At 49.7% G+C, this 24,123-nt stretch overlaps 1 protein-coding gene across 4 annotated transcripts; it reads left to right on the top strand.

Annotated features, from left to right (window-relative positions):
• Positions 1-5,977: 5,977 nt before the first annotated feature.
• On the top strand, positions 5,978-24,045 carry L3MBTL2 (L3MBTL histone methyl-lysine binding protein 2). Of its 4 annotated transcripts, XM_080616924.1 has the most exons (17): positions 5,978-6,047; positions 7,763-8,030; positions 8,950-9,083; positions 9,426-9,549; positions 10,518-10,597; positions 11,414-11,531; positions 11,894-12,028; positions 12,708-12,796; positions 14,443-14,674; positions 15,391-15,470; positions 16,027-16,131; positions 17,342-17,489; positions 18,339-18,421; positions 19,535-19,769; positions 20,537-20,602; positions 21,537-21,659; positions 22,512-24,045. In XM_080616924.1, exons 1-17 carry the CDS (start codon positions 6,027-6,029, stop codon positions 22,622-22,624), a joined length of 2,154 nt encoding a protein of 717 aa, XP_080473050.1. In that variant the 5' UTR covers positions 5,978-6,026; the 3' UTR covers positions 22,625-24,045. The 4 variants fall into 4 exon arrangements, with proteins under 4 accessions (XP_080473050.1, XP_080473051.1, XP_080473052.1 ...); XM_080616925.1 differs by lacking the exon at positions 20,537-20,602; XM_080616926.1 differs by lacking the exons at positions 20,537-20,602; positions 21,537-21,659.
• The last annotated feature ends 78 nt before the right edge of the window (positions 24,046-24,123 follow it).

Below are 24,123 nucleotides of genomic sequence, written 5' to 3'. Positions count from 1 at the left end.
TAGTGCAGCTGAAGAGGCTGTTGGCTGTGTTTGCCATTAAGGGCACATTTTTGGCATATTCGATTCACCACCAGGCCCTTTTCTGCCAAGCTGTCTTCCAGCATGTGCTGGTACATGGGGTTGTCCCTCGTATGTGCAAGACCTCACATTTCTCTTTGTTGAAGTTCCTGTCAGCCCATTCCTTTAGCCTGTTGAGGTCCCTCTGGATGGCACCACAACCTTTTGCTGTATCATCCACTTCTCCCAGTGTTGTAGCATCTGTGAATTTCCTGAGGATGCACTCTGCCCCATCATGCAGGTCACTAATGAAGATGGTGTGGAACAGTATTGTCCCCAGTACCAACCCCCAGTGACTTGCTTCCCCTGGACTTTGTGCCAGTGTTCCCAGCCTTTCAGTGCACCTTGCTGTCTGTTTATCTAGCCCATACTTTCTCAGTTTGTGAGGAAGTTGTCAGAGATGGTGTCAAAAGCCTTAGGTTAATTCGAGATAAACAACATTCACTGCTCTCTCACCCATCAAGCTGGTCATCTTATCATCTGTCAGGTTGCTTAAACATGATTTCCTCCTCATAAATCCATGATTATTCTCATTCACCATCTTGTCCTTAGTGTGTCTGGAAATAGTTTCTCGGAAGATTTACTCTGTCACCTTCCCAAGGATTAAGGTGAGGGTGACTGGCCTGTAGTTCCCCAGCTTCTCTTCCTTCAAGACAGGAGTCTGTTCTTCCACTCCTCAGGAGCTTCCCCCAGTCACCATGACCTTCCAAAGACAACAGAGAATAGCCTTGCTCTGACATCAGCCAGCTCCCTCAGCACTTGGGTGTGCAACCATCAAGTTCCATGGACTTCAGCAGGTCTAGTTTGTTTAAATGTTCTCTAACCTGATTCTACTTTACAGAGAGTGCTCCAGACATTCCCCTTGGTCCCAGGGAGCTGGGGTTGCTGAACACAGGGACCTTCAGAGAGGCACCCAGCTGTGCTGATTTCACAGAGAAGCTGTGAGACATTTCTGTAGGATGCTATCCTCCCAGAACATCCCTGTTTTCATGCATACATGTGGGCTGGACCCCGGGCTGCCATGTGTCAAGATCTCTCCTGTCCATGTCACAGTGCAATCTTTGCTTGCCAAGCTAGTCCATCACTTGATTGTCAGTTCTCTCACATGTTGACTCTAGTTTAAAGCACTTTTCCACAGCTTGGACAGCCTTTTTCAACTTAGTAAAGGTGGTTTTGCTCCCTTGGTCAGGGGGATCCCATCTTTTCATAGCAGCCTTTTATCATTGAAGAGGGTCCCATTGTCGTAAAAACTGAATCGCTATTGACAGCAGCTGCACAAACAGTTGTTGACCTGCAGGCTGCATCTGTTCCCCCTCACCAGCAGAAGACCACTCAGCCCACATACTCATAGCCATTGCATCCAGAGCTGTGAAGTCACATGTGATATGCTCCAGGTCTCCCCTGGAAGCATCATCAATGCCCATGTGGAAGAGCAGCTGTGGGTACTAATGGTATGAGGGCTGGACAAGCCTTTGCAGCCTCTCCGTAACCTCCCACATCTAGAAGCTGGCAAGCAGCACATCTCCTTAGGCAGGTTGGCAGATGATGGCCTCTGTGTCCTGCAGCAGGGAGTCTGTCACCGCCAGCACCCATCAGTGTGGTGCTGTTGCATGGCTCAGGCAGTTGAGATGTTTCACTGGACACAGCTGGCAGCTTCATCACCTTGGGAGCCTCTGTGTCCATCTCTCAGCTGCTCCCTGGGAGCTGCACTCTGGACTCAGCAGTTACACAGGCTTCTCCTTAGTACCTGTCATCTGTTACTTACAATAATACATACACAGCAAGTGTCACACCAGATAATTGTGCAAACCCTAAAACAATGTTGGTAACAGTCCCCTAGTCATTAGACAACTGTTGTAACAGTGAAACGAGCTACCTCACAGCTCCTGGCAGGCCAAGGCAAGTCCAGGCAAAGCCTGGCAGGCCAAGACAAGTCCAGACAAATCAGTCGACAGGGCCCGAGTTACTCACATAATGCAGAGCTCATGGCCTCTTACAAGCGGTGGCAGCACCACAAGGCTGAGGTGCATGATGTGATAGTGACAGTCATTCCAGGTTCTGCTTCCTTTTCCAGTGCTTGACACACACTTAGTTTCTCCTCCTCCTGTTTCCAAGGTGGTCTTTTTATACACACCAGGTCCTTGATTGTGCTGCTCCCAGTTACAACCAAGACTCTGGCCCAGACTCTGGAAAGCCTGGTGCGGGGCCTGTATTGAAAGACAACAGTGGTCAGAAGCATCTGTTCCTAATTCCTCCTACCCTTAAAATGAGATTTTATTTGAAGAACAGCCAGAGATTGCCCTGGTTTGGGAATGTTTGTTGTCATAAGCCCTTTTAGCAGCTGCCTTTGTACCACACCACCCTTGGGTAATTGTCAGTTTGCACAAGCAGCCATTTCCCCCCTTGACTTGCCAAAACAGATCACGTGCTGTAGATCCCAGCCTAAGACAGAGCCTAGCCCAGTTCCTGAAATGTTGAGAACACAGTGGGCTCCATCTGCAGTGGTTTCAGCAGCAAGCTATGCCTGCATCATGGGTGAAGAGCTGCTGAGCTGCTCCATCAGCCTCATAGGTACATTGCATGCATTGGTGTTTGCCTGCCCAACTTTGATCTGGCACTTCATCTAGAAAAACAGGGGTTTGGCGACGTGCTTGAGTTGCTGTCTCTTCGAGCAGGGTCTTGGTTGTAACTCCCCAGCAGGGATCCTGTACATAGTGAGGTCTGAAAGGGAAACCTGTTCTGCAACTGGTGCTGTGGGTAGCCGATGGGCAATCACCCAAGGAGCCAGTCTACGCTCCTGTTGTAGGGAACATGGTGGATTTAGGGAGGGTGGAGGAACTACTATTGGCACCATCTGCCACAGCCATCTTTGAAGCCCTTCAGAGCTCCTGGTGAAGTTGGCATGGCCCAGATTCTTGTTTTCCCCAGGTGTGCTGGCTGGTGTCAGGCTTTGACGTATGTTGGGAGCAGGGAGCTATGCGGGATGCAACCACAAGCTCTGTCAGTGGGTGATTTGCTGCTTCTCATGCCCCCACAGGCCCATGGCAATAGCAGGGATTGGAAGGCAGTGACAGTGGCATTGCAAGAAGAAAACTCTTTGCCAACCCACTCCTCTGTCTGAAAGGGCATAGCTTCTGCTGCCCAGAAAAGCAAGGAGTCCTCACTTAGGTTTGTTTCCTTCTTCACTTCTTATTGTCTTTGTTTCCCCACAGTGCCGCTGTAGCCTTTTTAAAATGCAGAAAGGATGCAGTTATTGCTGCATACCCTGTGGAGCAAGAGTCACAGCAGCATGGGACCCTGGGGCCAGTGAAGCAAGAGCTCAGATGTGGAGGCATCCCTGGGCTGACACAGAGAGGCTCTCCAAGGGCTGAAAGGCAGGACTTGGGTGTTAAATTTTGGCTGGGAATGAGGCTTGGTCAGCCAGGGCCCAACTCTCTGCAGTACTGCCAGGGGTAGTGGCTGCAGGGCTGAGGGCTGTGGTGTCTGCAAACACAGAACTGGAAGCCAGGGCCACTTTTTCTGCTCATAGCAATCTCAGATCCTTAAGCTGAAAGTCCTTTGGCTGTTTGCTTTTCCTGTGCTTCTTGAGATTGCAGCGAAGGCAATAGCAGTGGTCGGGGAGTTCCACGTTCTTCCTGTGCAGGTGTGTTCTGCTGTTCTGGCAGCAGGTTGGTAAGCTCAAGTTTCACTAAAGAAAACCCTTAAGGCAGGTATTTTGGACATGTTTTTGTAGTCCACATACTGTAACCCTGTTACTGAAACCTGCTGTTTCTCTCCTGGACTGTGGATGTGCTGTGTCTTGCCTGAAAAGTTGTTATATGGCAGGAAAGTGAGACATGCATTTCCCTTCCCTCTTACACTCAGCCAGTTTCTGATTACAGAAGCTCATACCTGTTCCTCTCACAATTCACTCAGCTCCAAGGAATCAAGTGGAGAACAAGATGTATTATTCCAAAGCAAATCTTCCTTCAGCAGTGGGATACGGTGGGGAATTACAATCAGAAGCTTATTTCCAGGATGATTTTGAGGGTTTATCCCTCCTCCTTTTTCCATCAATAGGATGTGAAGATTGGAGCGTGGCACTGAAATGACCTCCCAGTACGTCTCTCTGGTGAGCAGAGGTTTGGGAGCCACACAACAGACATCTCACCAGGCCTGTCAACTGAAGCCAGGGCAGCCTCAGGCCTGAGGTGTGACCTGGGTCTTACAGCAGCCATGCTGCCAGGGTCTGTAGCCATGTTCACTGGCAGAGTTAAAGCTGCCAGAAGTTAGAACCCCAAAATCATGAGTTAAAAAGTAAAGACCTCAGGTGATTTTGTGTTTGCTTGCTGCTTTCTCAGTCTGAGCTGGTAGGATGCCAGAGAGGGGAACTTTTCATCAGGGACTGTAGCAATAGGACAAGGGGCAGTGGGTTTAAACTTACACAGGGGGAAGTTCAGGTTAGATATAAGGAAGAAGCTCTTCACTGTGAGGGTGGTGAGGCACTGGAACAGGCTGCCCAAAGAAGTGGTAATTGCTCCATCCCTGGCAGTGTTCAAGACCAGGTTGGGCAGAGTTTTGGGTGACAAGGTCTAGTGTGACAGGAACACTCCTTTGCGTTTGATTGACAGGCCACCACCTCCTAAAAGAGCCCTTTGGTCATCTGGAGGATCAATGTGATCTGTGTGTATCTGTGACATGAGTAAGCCTTTGAAAGAACCTTTGCCATGCTGCCTTACTTTCACCTGCAACCAAAGCTGTGCTATATGCACCAGAGGGGGACCGTGCATATGCTTCACATGTTACTTGTTTAACTACACAGTCTGTACGGTACAGCTTTTTCTTTTTACAGTGTTGACACAATGAAGGTGATAAGAAAATAAAAGGTAAAGTGGAGAACAGAACTAACTCCAGGAGACTTACCTTTTGGATAAAAGAGAATCAATGCCGGAGACGTACAGCGAGACACTTGAAAAAAGCAAAAAGCTGGGATGAGGGATGTTGCCACCGGTACCACTATGATCACATTGCTTTTCCATGGGGACAAAAAACCCCTCCCAAATGGAGAAAATAATTTGTACTATGAAGAAACTATGCTATAAATGCATAAAAATTCTAAACCCAATTACATATCACAGTAAGCACTTCAAGGCCTCTTTTGTGTAGGGTCATACTGTCCTTGCCAAATAAAATATCTATTTCTGCATGAAAGCTCTGAGACTGATTGCATGAGGAGATGGGGAGGAGCAGCACTAACTCATGGGGGTTACTCACCGTGTGAGTCTCAGATACATCAGGGCCGGGCAGGATTGCATGGCCAGTTCTCCATCCTGAGTTCTCCGTCCTCCTCTCTGCTTGGCTGGCGGCTCTCACAGCATCCAGTGGCAGTTCCCCAGCCTGGGTGACACACTGCTGCTATCAGTGTGGAACAGGGACAAAGGCATTGCCAGTGTGACATTAGGTACCTGCCATGCCAAAGGCATTCCTCCCACTCAAACCCAGATCCTTTCCCACTTACCAAGGTGCATAGGAAGCCATGTGCTTCCTCCCTTACGTTGAAGATGCACAACTCCCATTGTTTCAGGGCCGCTACACTCACACCCGCATGCTGATGGCTACTGGGCATCAAATCAGTTTGTGGGGTGGAAGTTTGCGGGGGTTGTTGCTTTTATTATCATCATCATTATTATTCTTTGTTGCTCTGTTTGCACAAAGCTCTGTGCCTCGTCGAACTAACGACAACGCAGAGCTACTGGAGAAGATGAGGCCGTGCCAGAGGCGCCCGGCCTCTCACTACCTTCAGCTGGGTTCGCCATGCCACCCTTCGCCCCCGCGGCAGACAAAGAACTACAGTTCCCATCGTGCCTCACGGCGAGAACAAGCTATTCGCTGATTGGCTTTCTTTTCCCGGCAGCCGCCAGTCAGATGCGCCGTTGAGGGGGGGGACGCACTCTCCTCGTGTGAGGCGGGCTGGCGGCGTCCCGGGAGCCATGGAGCAGAAGCAGGGAGAGGTGAGCGGCGACGGGCCGCGGCCTCTTCTGGGGCCGGAACTACGCTGCAACCGGGCTGAAGCGATGCTGTCGGCTCCGGGTGTCCGCAGGGTGCTGAGGAAAGCGTTAGGGCACTGTGCTGGGCCGCCCGGTGCCCTGCGGGAGGGCGCGAGGCCCGGGCAGCGTCAGCGGGGTATCGGCCGTGGTGTGGTGCTGAGGTAACGGCTGCCCGCGCCCCGCAGGGAGAGAGGGTTTGCTGGGCCGCCTCCTCCCGGCCGCCGTGGTGAGGTGGCCTCGCGCCCCTCCGTGCTGCAGGGTTGATGGTGCTGACCCGGGAGGCATGGGCCTCTCCTCTCTGTGGTGGTTGCCGGTGGTGCTGTCCTTGTTTGTCAGCCTATTTCATTTGCATTTAGTGGAAGCATAATGACCCGAAGATACTCACTTCCTACGGCGAGAGAGATTAATGTGCTTTTTTACTGAGGTGTTCAGACATCAGGAATGCTGTCTGAGGGCTGGATCTGCAGGAGAGCAACTCAGTCTCAAGGGAACAGCATGGGTCTTGTTTTGTGTGAAAGCCAGAGAGGATGTTGGGAGACAGCAGTGAGTGAAGTCTGATCTTCCTGTTTGTGTGCCTATAACACTACCCAGGAGCCAGGGATCGGAGGGAATTTAGCATTGATAGACTTGCTGCTCATCTTTTGTTGTCTCACACTTGAGTGAACAATTGTATCCTGGTGCCTTGTGTGGCTGCTCCAGTCTACCTTTCTATTCTGTCAGTCCCTGTGCTGATGCTGACTTCTTGCTGGTGTTTCATGAGTTGCTGACGCCTTTTCCCAATTCGTTTTGCCTTAGTTGGAGCCTAGTTCAAGATTCTTCTAATCTGAGAAACAGACACTCGATATCTGTACTTTCTTCAATCACTGCCTCTCTGCTCTCTTGCTGTAACAGCAAGTATGAGGAGTTAGGGAAGATGTGTAGTTGTGGAGACATCTGGTTGTAGGCAGAAATTCTTAACGTTGTTCTGTCTTCCTGCTGATGCAGTTTCTGAACTGATGTCAGCTGTGGACTGCAGCTTCCAGAGAACATGACCTTTCCCCAGAGTCAAGTATGTTCTGCTGACATCCAGCCTGTACTGGTCTTATGAGCTATGGTAGCCAGAGTATGCAGTTCTGTGCTCCGTGCTGTAAGGTTATGACTTTAATGTTGAGGGTGTCTACACTGCTGTGCTGTGCAACTGTGTCGGGAGAGTGTCCTGGTTTCAGTTGGAATAGAGTTAATTTTCTTCCTAGTAGCTGGTGCAGTGCTGTATTTTGACTTTAGTCTGAGACTAATGCTGATAACACACTGATGTTTTATTTGTTGCTCAGTAGCACCCACTCTGATCAAGGACTTTTCAGTCTCATGCTCTGCCAATGAGGAGGGGCACAAGAAGCCAGGAGGGAGCAGAGAGAGGATACCTGACCCAAACTAGCCAAAGGGGTATTCCATACTACAGCATGTCATGCTTGGTACAGAAACAGGGGCAGTTGGCTGGAAGGGACCGATTGCTGCTGGGGGATGAGCTGGGCATCGGTCGGCGAGTGGTGCCAAGGATTCAGACTCCTGCCTTTGGCGCTGCTTGGACTTTTTGCTCACCTTGAGGCTTCTCCCTGGTCCCCCATGTCAAGGAAGGCAGGTTTACTTTGGGATGTGGTGTAAAATGTCTATTTTAATGCAGGCTGACTCTTTATTTTTAGTTGGTGTCTACCTTCTGTCACAAAACTTCATCTTTGGAGCGGACAGAGGAGGCGGGTGATGATGAGGAGGAGGATGAGGACTTGGACATCTTTGGAGGTTATGACAGCTTCCGGGGCTACAACAGCAGCATGGGCAGTGAGAGCAGCTCCTGTCTGGATGAGTCTAGTGATGATGAGGTGGCAGACCGAGAAGCTGGAGAGCTTCCGATCTCTCCTGTACACCAGCCATCCACAGGCCGGCTCCCAGACGACAGTGGCTCCGAGCCAGGTACTACGCTGCCTGTTCTACCTAAAGCACGTGTGTGATGGAAGGAACAAAAATGTCAGAATCAGAATCAGAATTACCAGGTTGGAAGGGACCTTCAAGATCATCGAGTCCAACCCATGCCTTACACCTCGACTAAACCATATCACCAAGTATCACATCCAATCTCTTTTTAAACACATCCAGGGATGGAGACTCCACCACCACCCTGGGCAGACCGTTCCAATATTTTATTATTCTTTCTGTGAAAAATTTCTTCCTAATATCCAACCTGTACCTTCCTTGGCGCAGTTTGAGACTGTGTCCTCTCGTTCTATCAGTTGTTGCCTGATAAAAGAGACCAACCCCCACCTTTCTACAACCTCCTTTCAGGAGGTTGTAGAGAGTGATAAGGTCACCTCTAAGTCTCCTTTTCTCCAGGCTAAACAACTCCAACTCTCTCAGTCGCTCCTCGTAGGGCTTGTGGTCCAAGCCCCTCACCAACCTCGTAGCCCTCCTTTGGACGCGCTCAATCATTTCTACGTCCTTCTTAAACTGAGGAGCCCAGAACTGGACACAGTACTCAAGGTGCGGCCTCACCAGTGCTAAATACAGGGGAAGAATAACCTCCCTGTTTCTGCTGGCCACACCATTCCTAATGCAGGATACCATTGGCCTTCTTGGCCACCAGGGCACACTGCTGGCTCATATTCAACTGGCCATCCACCAATACCCCCAGATCCCTTTCTACCTTTCTACAAGGGCTAGGGGAGCTGAAGGGTATGTATGAGTATGCTTTGGGAGCAGTAGTAGAGTGACACTGCAGTTCCTGGGCTATGTGGGAGATCGGCTGTGTGTAATGAGGATTGCCTGGGCTCAGCTGTGTTCTTGTGATGCATCAACCATACAAACTGCTCACGTTTTTGTGCCTTCCTTCTCTCAGCTGTATGTGAGATGTGTGGGATTGTGGGCACCAGGGAGGCTTTTTTCTCCAAGACCAAACGTTTCTGCAGCGTCTCCTGTTCCAGAAGCTACTCCTCAAACTCCAAGAAGGCCAGCATCCTGGCTAGACTGCAGGTGAGTCAATTCGTTATTCCCTCCCTTATTCCCTGAGGATGTGCCTTGTACACAAGAGTTGGTGGTGGTTCTGTAGTTAAAAATCAGACTGCCATTACCAGTGGCTTGTTCTTCCTGCCTGAAGTCCCCAGAGAGGGCATGCCAGCTGAAGGGTGGTGGTCCCTAGAAGCTGAGGAAGGGCACATTTATTTTACCTGCTGTTTCTTCTTGCTGTGAGTGTTAGTAAAACTTGTAGTAGCCTGAAAATCACCCCAAGGAAGAGATGCATGCCTTGCTGGCCAGTTGCAGTGACTGGCTTCCTCTCCTGTGCCACTAATGTTCCTCATGTGCTTTATTTTGTAGGGGAAGCCACCAACGAAGAAAGCTAAAGTTCTGCATAAGGCAGCCTGGTCAGCCAAGATCGGGGCCTTCCTCCATTCGCAGGGCACAGGGCAGCTGGCTGATGGGACACTGACAGGCCAGGATGGTGAGTTTAGATGACAGTGAGGAGGTGCAGCTTGCTGGAGCTGTAGAAGAGGGGACATCTGGAGGGCTGTAAGCTCTACAGTCCTCTTCGTCCCCTTTGCTACACTCCCTTGTACGGAAATGATGTGTGTGGATTGCTCTGACACAGTCTGGCAAGACACGAGACATGTCTCTCCCTGTTGCTAATGGTTGGTGAGTTCCTGCCCATCCACTACTGCAGCCCCTTCGTCACTCCTTGTGCAACTTGATGTGGAGTGCAAACTCTGTAGTCATTGTCCCACAAGGTGCTGACTTCTGCTGGCAAAACTGACTTAAAGGTGTCCTGCTGCTCCCAGCCCTTTGGTGCCCCACTCTTTGTGGGAAGGTATATTTAACCCAAGTCACTCATGGATCAACTTGAGGAACAACCAGTTGTTGCAGCTGAAGTAGTAGCAAGCTGCTGTGTTAGGATGAAATGAGCCCCAGGAGGTGGCAGCAGGGATTGATCCCTGAGCAGGCTGCTGCTAGGGCAGATCTGTAGCCTTGGATCAGGAGCAGCTGTGAAATGAATATCTCGGTGCTTCACTTTGATTTTTCCAAGCACCCTTTGGGGAAGCACATGCTGTTGATCTGACCCTGCAGTGTTGCTGCTGAGAAGCAAAGCTGCTAAGTGGTTTAACACTGACAGAATGCATTCTCCACTCTTACCTGGAGTGCTTGAGCCGTGGGCTGAATTTGGCCCCTTTTCTTGACCCTCCTGCCCCACCCCCCTTTGCCAAAAGCACGTGACAGCAAGAATCAATTAATAATATAGGGTGCCTCCTGGGGGGGACTGGTCCCTGTGCGCTTGTAGGATCAAGTTTCCCACCAGGGAAAATGTGGTGGAATGCAGAGTTGCTGTGTGGACAGAGGGATCTGTCCCAGGTAACAGGGTGCTCTGTGTCTTTTCTATAATCTCAGTTGATTTTCTGCTCTCATGTCTGCTTGTAGCACTCGTCCTGGGCTTTGACTGGGGAAAGTACCTGCAGGAGCATGGCTTCAAGGCAGCTCCTGTCAGCTGCTTTAAACATGTGAGTTCTTTACTGTGCCTTGCAGCGTGCATGGGGCATGTTGTATGCATGGGGCTCCCCTGTGCTCCTGTTACAAGTGGAGGGGAGAGGCCTGGGGAGCTGGTGCAGGGAAGGAAGTTGGGGCTTCTCATAGCTCAGAATGGGAGTCCCATAGAGGGACCAGGAGTTCTGGGGGAAGAAGCAGAGGGAGACTTGGTAGAAGCATTGCTGGTGGTGATAGCCCATTGCTGGCTGGGGACAGCTCCTGGTTGCAGTTTGTTTGGGTGAGCACAGCCCAGGGTGATGTGCAGAGAGAAACTCAGCTGATGTGGTCGTGGGTTTGCAGTCCTTATGGGCCAAGTAGCTGAGGCACATATGTGGAAGAATGGCAGTTCTTAGGTATTATATGTAATATAATATTATTCTCTATGTAATAAGACTCACTTGTTATATTCCTTTTGAGTTGTGATCTGTGATAATACTAACAAAATGCCCTTTATCTAGAGGATAGGTCAGGAAGACTCGGCAGTTTTATTGATGGTTAGGGATTTTGATACCATAGAGGAATGGCAGCAGTTACTTTGGGCTACTAGGACAGCTGATAGTGAAATAGTTAAACATTGCTATACAGTGTTCTGCCTTTTGGGATCCTCAGTGAATGCCCCAGTGAGATGTTTGGGACAGTTTGTTTGCATTTCAAGCTGTTGGCAGATACAGGAAGGGTAAGGCGTGCATGTGCCTAAGGTGAAAGTGTGGCTGCCTAAAACATGTTTCTGAAAGCTAGAATGAGCCCTGCTCTAACTGTCCATGTCTCATGTGGCTGCCTCGATCCTTCAGGTGCCGCTCTTCGATCAGTGGGATGATGTGGTGAAAGGTATGAAAGTGGAAGTGCTGAACAGTGATGCTGTGCTCCCCAGCCGTGTGTACTGGATTGCATCTGTCATGCAGACTGTAGGTATGTCTGCAATGGAATTCGTGACACCTAGGGATGGCTGACCTCTGAGGGAGTCTCTGGGGAGCTGAGTGTTGCTGGTCAAGGAAAACATCAGCTCTTTGGAGCTCTGCAACTGCTGAGAGATTTTGGAACAGGAAATACCACAGAGTGGGGGTGGGAGGAAACCAGCATCTGGTTCCTCTTCTGGTTGCTGGGCTCTTTGCAAGGTTGGTTCTGCCTCCAGAATGGCTGGAGAAGCTCTGATAACCCGTGCAGAGCTCTGAAGGCCATGCTGTCAGGATTAAGCCTCTGCTGCCCAACAGGAAGAGGGGAAATTCCTGGTCTCTAATGCCTTGCTGTGGTTGTCTGCTCTGTCCTGGCAGGGTACCGGGCCCTTCTGCGATATGAGGGCTTTGAGAATGATGCTAGCCATGACTTCTGGTGCAATTTGGGCACAGTGGATATTCACCCCATTGGCTGGTGTGCCATCAACAGCAAAATCCTGGTACCACCACAAAGTGAGTGTGGAATGAGAGGGGTGGTGGAGGATCCTTGGTTTATGCCTAGAACAGGAGGCCAGGTCTTCCCAGTGTGTGTGGGACCACAGGTCCATTTGTGCTCTGACTTACAAGGAACAGTTAATTCTTTGAGAATCTGGAGACTGCTTGAACTGCTCCCTCTGCATCTCCCTGTGTTTGACCCTGGGGGTGCTGGAAACAGAGCTGGTGTTAGACCTACAGACAAAAACTAATGCAGCTGCTGTTCCTCTTCCTGACCCAGACAGTGGCTAGGCTTAACCTTTGGGAGGACCTTTTTGGTCCTACATCCTGGGCAGTGTCTGCAGGGAGAGCAGTGGGCTCCAGTCACTGCTCAGCTGGCAGTTCAGACACGAATGCCAGTTTAGCAAAATTCTGGCAAGCTGAGATTTGCTTGGTGTGGCTCACATGTTTTTGCTCTAATATCACTTCCACATCCGAATCTGTCAAGTTGGGTGTCTGCTTGGCCCAGTCTAGTCTGTAGTGGCCATCCTTTGCCGCCAGTTGTGGGAGCAAGCTGGCAGAACTGAGAGCAGGTATAGCATCTGCGTCTGAAAAGGCCCTTTTAAGGCAAACGGGCTCTCAGAGAGGAAGAAGGGTGTAGTGTGATGCTGTAATTCCTTTGATCATAAAGATATGCTTTTTCCCTGTGCGTATGTAGGTATCCATGCCAAATACACTGACTGGAGAAGTTACCTCATGAAAAAACTGGTGGGAGCCAGGACAATCCCAGTGGATTTTCACATTAAGGTAAATATGAGAGATGTCATTTTATGTGTGGAAATGAAGCTGAAGCCAAGAGATACATGTGCAACATGTCTCTTCTGGTTCTGATCCATGCAATTCCTGTGTGACTCCTCGAAACCTGGGCATGACAGCGACAGTAAGTGCTTCCCCATGCTCCTAAGATACCTGTCATGATGCTGTGGGGAATGCTAAAGCCTCCAGGCCCTGTCAGCACAACTTTTTCTCATTTGGGTCATAGATGGGCTTTAAAGCTGTTATCATGTAGTCTGCTGGGAAGTACTGGGGATGAGGTTTACCCTCTTGCTGAAAGAAAAGGCCAATGAAGCTCCAGCCTGAACTTTCCCTGCCTCATTTCAGTGCTGAGAGTCATAAACCTTTGCCCTAAGTACTGGTAGCACAGCAGCCTGTGGGGAGTGAGAGGGGTGCAGGTTTCCTCACAGTGCATGGAAGCAGCTGTAAAAAAAGCAGCCTTGGCAGCTTTATAGCTGTTGAGCCTGTGCTGGGGTTAGACCTTGTCAGGGAAAAGAGGCTCTTTTGTCCCTGGCAGCTTTGGAAACCACAGATAAGGAAGATGGTCCCAGAGACAGCAGACGAGTGGTAGGTTTTCCTGTGTGTGAGGTGATTGGTGACACTGGGCTGGAGACCTTGATAAGAGTTGGTGTTTCTCTTGTTGCTTCTCAAAGTCAAAAGGATGTTTGTAGCTTCTTGGTCCTGGGCCACAGCTTGTAGGTGAGAGCTCATACCATGGAAAGGAAGTGGTGGAGGGAGACAGATGTTGTCAGTTTCTGTCTCCCCTTTGCGTCTCAACTCCCCTCTAATGAACAGGAAGTGAAAGGGAAAGATCTTACCTTAAAAATTTCAGATTCAGGTGTAGGCTGGTTTTTGGTTGTCTGAGTCTGTTTTGAGCTGTACTTCCTAGCTGCTGCACAGCATTCTGGGATCACAGTACCAAAATGTCGGGAGTGCTATAAACACTTTTGGCCATTTGTGGATGAGTAGGGCCAGGCTGGATCAGCAAACTGAAAGTCTCAAACAAATCAGTTAAAAGGCAGCCAGTGACTCATGTGCCTGCGCCTTTGGGTCAGTCTGCAGAATAACTCTGGCATTGGAGCAGGTAGATCATCATGTTGCTCAACCTCTGATCAGAGTGAAAAAGTGAAAATAAGGACTTGACCTCTTTTAAAGTCAACTGAAAATCCTGTTGCCCTGTCCGCTGCACCTCTAACTGCAGCCAGCCTTGAAACCCTTGTGGTCTTTTCATGACTGAAAAAGGCACACGATTCCTCAGTCAGTTCTTGATCAGCTGGAGTTGTCAAGAAGTGACATCTCTTTCTCCCACTCAGGACATTGATAGAAGGTGCTGGCTGAGCATGGCTGCTGGGCCAGGGTGGGGTAACTGTTACGGGGCCACAGAACAGGGGAAACTTATGGGTGCATGTACCCCACTGTGCTGCTGTATGTGGGTTTGGCAGCTCCCTGATGAACCTGCTCCTATGCATCCCTTCCCAGAGGTGTCTCCCAGTCAGCTTTGGGAGGGAAGTGCAGGGTGTTGGCCAGTAAAGTCTAAGGGGAAAGCTGTCCTCTGAAGTGTTTGGAGCAGGAAAACATCAAGTGTGATTGATCTCAGTTCCTCTGTTGGTTGTTGCCAGATGGCAGAGAGCATGAAGTACCCGTTCCGGCAGGGCATGCGGGTGGAGGTGGTGGATAAGAACCACGTGTCCCGGACACGCACGGCAGTGGTGGACACGGTGATCGGGGGCAGACTGAGACTCCTCTATGAGGACGGTGACAGTGATGATGACTTCTGGTGCCACATGTGGAGTCCCCTCATCCATCCTGTGGGCTGGTCACGGAGAGTGGGCCACAGCGTGAAGAAGACAGGTAGGGATCATAGCACCACAAGCATCTTCTGATTTGCTATGAACTGTCTGGACCTTGCTGTTAACAGGTCTTGACATATTAGGAGTCAGGCAGTTGCCTCAGGATCTGACAGACAAAGTCTATGGAGTCATGTGTCTGCTGCTTTTCCCCCTGGATAGATAAAAGCCCAGTGGTCTGCTGCCACATGTCAGGAAAAGGGGGCCTGTAGGGTTTCTTGCCTGAAGCAGATAGTCTATCTCCACAGTATGAGAATGCAGAGTTTGCAACATCACAGGTGTTGAAAGTCTTTTTGAGGAAATTCATGCTGGCTTCTGCAAGACTGGATGCCATCAGGTTGTGTTTTTCTGGACTTCGCAGAGAAAAATTTTTGATCAGCTTAGTTTGATAGAGAAAAAGCCCCAAACAAGACTCTAGCACTGCTGATCCTTCTGGTTCCATCTCTTCCTTGCTGCAGCACCCTAGTGATTATAGCTGCATGTAGAAGTGTTAGTAGTAGTGCTCAGGAAGCTCAGCGATCTGCTTTTAAGCAAGCCTTGCATCACAGCCCATGTTATGAGAAGGTGTAGAGGGACTGACCTGTTCTTATTACTCCCCTCATGGTCTCTGGTCTAGATCTTTTATGGTAGCTGAGCTCTCACCAGGGAATTAATAACCAGTGTGTTTTCTTACTGCAGTTGCTGCAGGTTTCTTACCTCTGTTTCTTTCATTCCTCACAGAAGAAAAACGCAGTGAAATGGCAAATCATCCCACCTTCCGGAAGATTTACTGTGATGCTGTCCCCTATCTGTTTAAGAAGGTAGAACAAATAGCAAATAATACTGCTTCCTTCCTTGGGTGTTTGTGCTGCTGGGTGGGTTGTTGAGAATGGCTTATTTGTGTCTTTTACAGCTACAGGGCAGGAAGGTGTTTGGGGTGTCAAGGCTGTGGTTGGGCAGGGGCAGGTCAAGATAGAAAGATGGAAGAACTAGAAGACAATGACAGATTGAAGGGCTCAGGTGAAGGGCAAGCAGTTGCTTGGAACTTTGAGTTGGAGAGGGAAGATGATTGCGTGGGAGAGACCAGTTCCAGCAAGGAGCTGGATCATACTGGTAAGGACTGAGATGTGGAGACTTCCTTTGTTGTGGAACAGCAGCTGAGTACTGGGCCTGACACTCTGACTGACCAGAGCCCTGACGGGAGATTGTTGGCTCAAACACAGCATTGGTTTGCCTGCCTCTTTGTATTTCTTGTAATACTTCTTTCCTTTCCCAGCTTGGGTTGAGCCAAGTAAAGAAGCTCTAATCTGCACTTGGTGTCGGGATGGGACTGTCCCATACCCCTGACAGCACATGGTATACCAGAGTCTCCCTTAGGTACGAGCTGTCTATGCTGAAGGTGGATGGTTTGAGGAAGGCATGAAGCTGGAGGCCATTGACCCCCTGAATCTGGGGAACATTTGTGTGGCCACTGTTTGCAAGGTAAGTTCCGTGGGCAGAAGGGTGTCTACTTTGTTTAGCTGAGAGAACTCAGCCTCTCCTCAGGATTTTGCAAAGGAGTAAGATTGGGTAGGATTTTGCATTAGGAAAGGGCTGTTAAGAGAGATAGGTCAGCGGCTGTGTGCAAAGAATCAGGGTGTTACCTGAGGGTTATGAGGAGCTGATGAGACCAGCTGTTGTCCATGTGTACCTAAGTGGACAGCATGAAGATGAGCATGCTTAATCTGCAAGCTGACTGTCCAGTGTTTGTGACTGGTAGCCACCCTTCCTTCACCTTTGGGCATGCAGTAGGAAAGATTTGTTCTCCAGTTCTTGGCATGCACAAAGAGAGGCCTGTAGTGCTGTCTTGAGGAGAGAGAGAACAGCGGAAGAGCTGCAGGGTGACCTCTGTGTGGGGAACAGTGTATCTTCATGGGCATGCATTCACTGATATAGGAAGCTGGGGATGGATGTCTCTCCTGCAGTCTCCTTTGATGAGGTGGTAGTGAGCTCTATTCCTGTGCTAGTGTTGAGGAAGTAAATTGCTTGGTCAGGTTTCCTCAGCAAGGTGCACTGCATGTTCTGAAAGTGTGACATCAACTCGGGTTTTTCTTGCTCCCTCCAGAATCTGTTTGCCCTTGTAGAACCCAAGCAGATGGCTTTGACACCTGGGGTTTGGCAGGGAGATACTAGGAGAGCTCTTTATGTTTGTAAAATATTCCCTTCAGCCGTTGCTTGGAAATGTGAAGAGGTTGGGGCAGACATGCCTATCACATTTGGTAGGAACCATTTACCAGGGAGTGATGGGATGGGACAAGTCTTGTTGCTGTAGGAGTAGCAAGTTTGAAGGTGGTGCTCTTCCCTTCTGCTTGGTAACGAATTCATGACATGGCCATTGTGGTGGGTCTCCGGGCTGCCAATAAAGTCTGTTTCTGAGGGAGACCAGAGCTTATGACCATTCATGGCTGAATCCTTTTCAGTAGGCTATTAGCCTTGGTCCCAGTCCTGCAGAAATTGCTGCTGCTTTGGGGACTAGCTTGTGTTGACTGACATATAAGGAGAAGCTACTGCATCCCCTGGAGCATATAACATTGCATTTTTCTCTCTAGTGGCAATTGTGATACCTCTGTGGGGACTCCTGGGGGGATCCTTTGAAAGGAGAGGGTTTAGAGCAAGCAAAGCTCTACACTTACGCTCTTCACTCCCATCTCAGGTCCTCTTGGATGGGTATCTCATGATCAGCATTGATGGAGCCACGTCTGATGATTGCTCTGACTGGTTCTGCTATCATGCCTCCTCACATGCCATCTTCCCCGTCAATTTCTGTCAGAAGAACAACATTGCTCTGACCCCTCCGAAAGGTGAGATTTGGACTCTGCCCTATGGTACAAACCTGCAGGGTCAGGTTCAGGCAAATCAAAACCAAAAGGTCCCAGTCTGCCTGTTTTCAGGAAGATAGGGCTGGTTCAGAGATCCAGTCCATTTTTGCTCTGCCCATACGCCAAGTCTTACTGCATTGTGGAAGGAAGTACCATCTCTAGAGAGCATTAATGGCATGGTGGATAGCTCCTGGCAGATCAGCAGGAGAGGTGTAAGATCCCCAAACTGAACAGAATCGAAAGTTTAAAGGACAAGGAGGGTGGGAAGGGATAAGTAGAGCCATTGCTGCATGACTCAGTACTTAAAAGTGGCAGGAGTTACCTCTATTCTTGTGTGAATAAATCTGAGACCAGTATTTCTGCAAAATCCTGAGAGGCAATCACCCTTGGAGTATTTTTACTGCTTTGTATGGCCATACCCAAAAAGGCTGGCTCTGAATTTCTGTGTTGCACCACTTTTGTGCAGTGCTATTCTGTCCTCCTTTGATATATCTGCTGGTGGGAGAAAGACTGGTCTTAGTGGTGTGCTTTGAACATACTTCCTGCTTGCTGCTTCTCCTCACCTTTCTCTGTGGTCTGGATGTGTGACTTGACATGGATGTTCAGAGTTACAGCTTGCAGTGTTCTGTATTTGCCTGCTGGAAGGGGATGCTGGACTGCCACGGAGCCTGTGCACTAGATTTGTGTCCAAGATCAGGATCAGTCTGCACATGCTGGTTTATGAAACTGCTTTGCAATCAGTTGCTATGCCTCCTTCCTGCCTATTCTGCCTTTTCCCCCAGTTGGTCTCTTCAGTGATTGCCTTTTTCCTGTCACCACTTCCTGCTGCAGGGCAAGATGCAAGGACCTTCAACTGGGAAAGTTACCTGGAAAAAACTAAATCAAGACCTGTTCCAGCACGACTCTTCAATACAGTGAGTGCTGCCGGGAAGAAGAGAGGTGTAGAGGTGCTTGCAGTCAGCAAGCAGGAGCACGAGAGCTCTGGCTGTCACAGAGTGGTTGAGGTTGGAAGGGACCTTCTGGAGGTCATCTTTTCCAACATCCCTGCTCAGGCAGGGTCACCTCTAGGGGGTTGTCTAGGACCATGTACAGACAGCTTTTGAATATCTCCATGGATGGAGATTCTGCAGCCTCTCTGGGCAGCCTGTGCCAGTGCTTAGGTGCCCTCACAGTGCAGAGTGTTTTCTGATGTTCAGAGGAAATCTCTTGTGTTTCAGTTTGTGTCCATTGCCTCTGGTCCTGTGCCTGGGCACCACTGAGAGGAGCCTGGATCTGTCTTTGCACCTCCCTTCAGGCATTTATATACATTGATAAGATCTCCCTGAGCCTTCTCCAGGCTGAACAGTCACAGCTGTCTCAGCCTCCCCTCATATAAAAGATGAGCCAGTGCTTTCATCATCTTCATGACTCTTTCTGGGACTCTCTCCACTATGTCCATGCCTCTCTTGTACTGGGAAGGCAGAGCTGAACACAGCACTCCACGTATGGCCTCACCAGTGCTAAGCAGAGGAAAAGCCCTGTTTGGCCGATTGGGATGAGCAGTGTCTTGCCATTTGTGAATGTAATGGTATCTTGGTCCCTCTGAGTGTCACCTGTGATTTTGTAGTGCTTTCAAGATCTCCAAGCTCCTAGGGTTCTGCACTGCTTGCTGCCTGTGGATATGTGAGTGAGTGGGGGTCAGCTTTGCATCAGCAAAACTGCTGCAGCACCTGGTCTTTCTGATCTCCCAGGGCTATGAGGCTGATGGGTGTGATCAGGTGCTCCTTAACTACTGTCTGCTGCTCCCCCTAGGTTGGGATCTTGGTTCCAAAGGCTGGACTGAGACTCATGAAGGACACAGCTGGCCTTGGATTTGTTTACGTGTGCCCCCTTCTTTTGTGTGACTGGTTGGTTCTTTTGTGCCACTGTGGATTGCTCTCTCTGTGCTTGCTTTAAGTTGGAGACGAGCTTGTTCTAGGGTGCTGGTGGTCAAATGTGGGTTTGGACTGGGTCCCTGAGTTTTCTTTTTTCATGTTTTCTGCCACCAGGACTACCCAAACCATGGCTTCAAGGCAGGCATGAAGGTGGAAGCAGTGGACCTGATGGAGCCGCGGCTTATCTGCGTAGCCACAGTGAAGCGTGTGGTCCACCGTCTCCTTAGCATCCATTTTGATGGCTGGGACAACGAGTATGACCAGTGGGTGGACTGCGAGTCTCCAGACATTTATCCTGTGGGGTGGTGTGAGCTGACAGGCTACCAGCTTCAGCCACCTGTTGTTCCAGGTGAGGGAAGATTTTACTGTGGTTTCTAACACTAGTGGAGAAGGTTTCCCTCTTCCTTCTCTGTGAGTTGGTCCTCCTTTTTTTTGGGCCTTGTAGGGAGGAGAAAATGGCCTCTTTGATTTGTGCTGGCTACTATAAGTCTTCTTGCTGCCACACACTCTAGTAGCTGGCAGAGGGAGGAGTCTGTGGCAGGGAGAAAACAGCTTGAGATTTGAGGTTGGCTCTGTTTTCCCTCTGTTTCCCCACCTACACACCAACAGAGTATTGCTCCTGATGAAGTTGGGTAGAGTTCCAGGTGGTCCTGTCCCTGCACAGCTCCCTTTTACTAAGCCTACCTACAACCTCAGCCAGGTAGCAGAGGGGAGCTTGGCCCCTGCTCTCTTTTCTCATCAATTCTCTGGCTCTGTCTGTTAAAAGGTAAGAGCATCCCTCTCAAGAGTTTATTCCTTCCCTTCTCATGAAGAGGACACTGCCTCACCTTTTCGGTTGTTTTCCTTCTTCTCCCAAGCTACAAACCTTGGTTCTTTACTGCCCCTGCCAAACCTCTACTGGGCCTCTCTCGCCTGTGCTGCCCCAGCCTGCTCCTGGGCCTGGAAGCACAGACAGCAACTATGCCAGAGCCATGCTTTCCCCTCAGCTGCTTGTCTTGGGAAGAGGGCGTTAGCTCGGTGGGACGGGTGTATCTTGTTTCTCACTTATGTCACTTCATCCCAGTTACCTACTGGTTATGGGACTTGGCTTTCGTTTCCCTCTCGTCTCCATGACAGAGCCCACAACTCCAGCGAAGGCCAAGGAGGTGCTCAAGAAGAAGAAGAAACCCTATGGAAAGAAGAGTGAGTGATGTTTGGTTAATGCCCTCCCGCTCGCTCGCAGGCTGGGCCCAGTTAGAGGAACCCTGTCCATGTCCTTTCAGAGCAGGAGAGAGAGGCCTTATCTTGCTGTGGATGCTCTCACTCAGCTGTGGGTTTGACAACACAGCTTCATCTTTCTTAACTGCCCTATTACCTAAAAGAGCAGAGAGCTCTGTGTGTGGGAAGGATCTGTTTCACAGTCTACTTTCTGTTGGCTGAGGTATAGATGGCGCTTGCTTCCAGGTGTGAGGTTATGCTGCTTTCCCTACTGTGTCTGCGGTCGGAGGGAGATTGCTGCAGCTGAAGGGTAGCTGGAGAGCAATCTTGCCTGCTTTGTGCTGAGGGAAAGAAGGCCTTAAGACGGCTGAAGAGGCCAGTAGCAGGGCTGCACCATGTTACTATTTAATCTTGTTGTTGCTGTGATCATTGTTGCAGTAGCTGTGGCAAATCATGGGTAGACAGACAAGAAATTCCTTCCTGGGGGGTGGAGAGGAAAGGACATATAAAGAATTTAAAGACATCCAACCTAAGTAAAAATGTCAGTTAAAAATGAAATTATTAATGCTACAATGTCCATGCCTTGCAGTCAACATGCCCATTGCCTAGGACTAGACCCAGACAGGTAAGCAAAGCTGACTCCAGACTGATTCCAACAGGACCCACTCTTTGGAAGTTAAGCACACGCTGAAGTGCCTTTAATGGAGAACCTGGAGGAGTGTATCTTGAGATGATAACTGTAGAGTTTTTCTCCAGTAGGGCATTTCTGTGGAGAAACCAGTTGACAGCTAATGACCATGTAGCTTGCTGGTCAGTTGTGGTGGTCCCTGGCCTGTGGTTTCTCAGTGGAGCAGGGTTGCTGATTTTCCAGGGAACAAGAAACACGCTTTTCCCCATGCTCTGTTATCTCTTTGTTAAGGAAAAAAGTTACCGGTCAAAACCCGCAACATCAAGCAGACTGCCAAGAAGCCTTCTGCTACGAAAGCGAAACGAGAAGCAAAAGCTGCCAGCAAGGCTTTGCCAGAGCCATCACCTGATGAGAGTAAGGGAGTGAGTTACTCTAGCCAGCAGGCGCATGCAGCTCTCTTGCATACACCCTGCATACTGCCAGCCCTCCCAAGGCATGTGCTGCTTCTTGGCTGTGTAGGCAGGGAAAGGAGTCTTCACTCCTTCAGAGACAGACAGAGTGGAAGAAAGCCCTTGCCTGCTTTCCCTGGGAAGGGTTGCCTCCTGAGAAGGTTTGGTGGCACCAGTACAGCTAGATATCTTGATACTGCTGATGCCCACTGAGGGGGCCTGGCTGCCCTACTGAGCAGTCTGGTTGTGTGAGGTCAGTTTGGGAGGAGAGACAAGATGGACATTTCCAAGGTGTGCTGTCACATCCCAGTCCCTCTAAGGGCTGTCGCAGCATGTGAACACAGTCTGTTGTGCTGACCATCAGGAGATGTGGTGACCAGAAAAGCATCTGGCAGCTGGGTCACCTGCCAATCATAATGGGTATTGGGGAAGAGGGTTGGGTGAGGCACTTTGCACACATGGGGATGAAGCCTCATGAAGGTTCCTGTTGCTCAAAGAGGGTTAATTTCCCCTTTGTGGACCCAGGCAGGTAGAGAATGGACCCCATACTATTGTTCCCTAGGAGAAGTTGTTGTTGGGAGCAGGCAGCTGAATACTGCCAGGGTTTAGTCCCATCCTGGTTGCTGTTGTGATCGTGGATAGCTTTGTGCTGGCAAGACATGGCTGCCTATAGTAAGAGACCCTCAAGAAGTGAGCTGGAATTCTGGGGAGTTTTGGGCATCTGCATGAACAGATCAGGTTCTGGGGTGCTGCAAGTAGAGTGAGGCAAAATGGGCTCATTTTACTTACTTATTTTCCTCTCTCTGTTTCTTGCTAGTCATTGCCGTGCAGGTGAAAGAAGAAACAATTGACCCCTCAATAGCAGAGTTTGAAGACACAGAGCTTCCCGTTCCTATCAGCAGCATAAAGCAGGAGGAGGTCACAGACTGATCCTGGAGCATCCCCCAGCTGCCCACAGCAGCCTGCACTTCACTTTTCGTGGCTCTTTGGGGAGGGTCCTGGCAAAGGGAAGCAGGAGACTACGAGGGCTTTCCCTCTTTGAGGCAGATCACCCTGCAACAGCACGACTCTGCTTTCCTGGTGTGCAAGAAAACTTCCACCAGATTTGTAGTTTTAATCCCTGGGAACCAGACTCCACAAGGACCACAGGCGCACCGAGGAGTGTGACCAGGCTGGGGTTGTGTGTGCCTGGCTTTGGAGGTGCCTTTGAGCAGGAGCTCCCAAGGGGGAAGGAGGCTGCCAGAGCACAAAGGGGCAGTTTGGGTTATTGGCTGTGGCTGGAGGTGATGAGTTGCAGTCTGAGATGATGTGTGCAGGTCACATGTGTCAGGAAATTGGATGCCCTTGTAGGACATCAGTGCTGTGCTTCCTGTTCTAAGCCCTGATACCCTTAGAAAGTCAGCACAGGAAGAGTAGAAAGAGGTGAAAAAAACTCCAAAAAGGGATGATGATGGCTCTTGGGGGAGCAAGAGACCTTTTTGAGTGTCGTCATTCCTTGGGTTTGAACCCAGAACTGCAGAGGACATGGTGCACAGTTTGAATTTTAAATTTTTTTAGCAGTCCTACTGTAAACACAATCTACAAAATCTGTACCTTAAAGCCCTGTGAATTAAACTTGAGGAAGAGGCCAAAGGTTTGTTTATTGCTTTCTGGGCCACCAAAATACCAGGTTTTAGGGAAGGAGAAGAGGGCTCTAAGTGCATCAGTAGAAGTCGGCAGTGATTTGGAGTGGTTTGGGTTTGGGTTTTTAGGGTTTTTGAGGGATGTAATAGCATTTTTCTGTGCACTTGCTGCTGTTAACTTGCCAGTTCTGCGTAAGGGCTGAATATGACATTAGATAACTTAAAGCAAGGGATGTCATTTCCCGTTTTAGGGCAAAACAGTAATATTCCTCTCTCCAGACAGGCCTCAAAGTTGAGGAGAAAAATGAGAAAGGTTGATATGGCAACAGTGAGGAAAACCAGTTTTAAATCTGGAGCAGGTCCCTGTGAACTATCTGCAGGTGAGGATGTGTCTGGCAGTGCCACTGCGGGGCAAGCAAGTGCCTCCTTGTCAAATCCTGTGGGGACAGCCTTGGCCTTGGCCATGAAATGGCTGCCTTGGCCGTGCTCCCTCAAGCTCCCAGGCAAGAGCTTGTCATGCTAAAATAGTTCCTGCTTTTCATGACCAAAAAGAATAAATGTTGGCAAGCTGTCTACAGAGCATGGGGTGGAGACTGGGAGTAATTAACACAGTCTTCCTCTTCTTTCCCTTCTGTAGAGGGAAACAAAGCCTTTCACCAGAGAGGAAAGACAGGGCCTTGGGGCAGCAGTGGAACACAGGTGGGAGAAGTGGGGAGGGTCTATGTCAAAGCAGGTGTGAGATGTGCCATCTTGGCCCACCCCTAACTGCCTCCTGGGAGAGAGAAACCGTGGTGGGGTGAGCACAGT

Source organism: Psittacula echo (assembly GCF_963264785.1).
Source record: "Psittacula echo genome assembly, chromosome: 1".
Taxonomy (NCBI): Eukaryota; Metazoa; Chordata; class Aves; order Psittaciformes; family Psittacidae; genus Psittacula; species Psittacula echo.
Note: the sequence above shows the minus strand (reverse complement) of the source record. Positions and strands in the feature narration are given on the sequence as shown.

Excerpts from the sequence above, each read along its gene's own strand:
- L3MBTL2 (XM_080616924.1), top strand. The coding sequence starts at position 6,027 with ATGGAGCAGAAGCAGGGAGAG. Across the intron at positions 6,048-7,762 it reads TGGAGCAGAAGCAGGGAGAG|TTGGTGTCTACCTTCTGTCA; the intron begins GTGAGCGGCGAC and ends CTTTATTTTTAG. Across the intron at positions 14,675-15,390 it reads CCACAGCGTGAAGAAGACAG|AAGAAAAACGCAGTGAAATG; the intron begins GTAGGGATCATA and ends CATTCCTCACAG.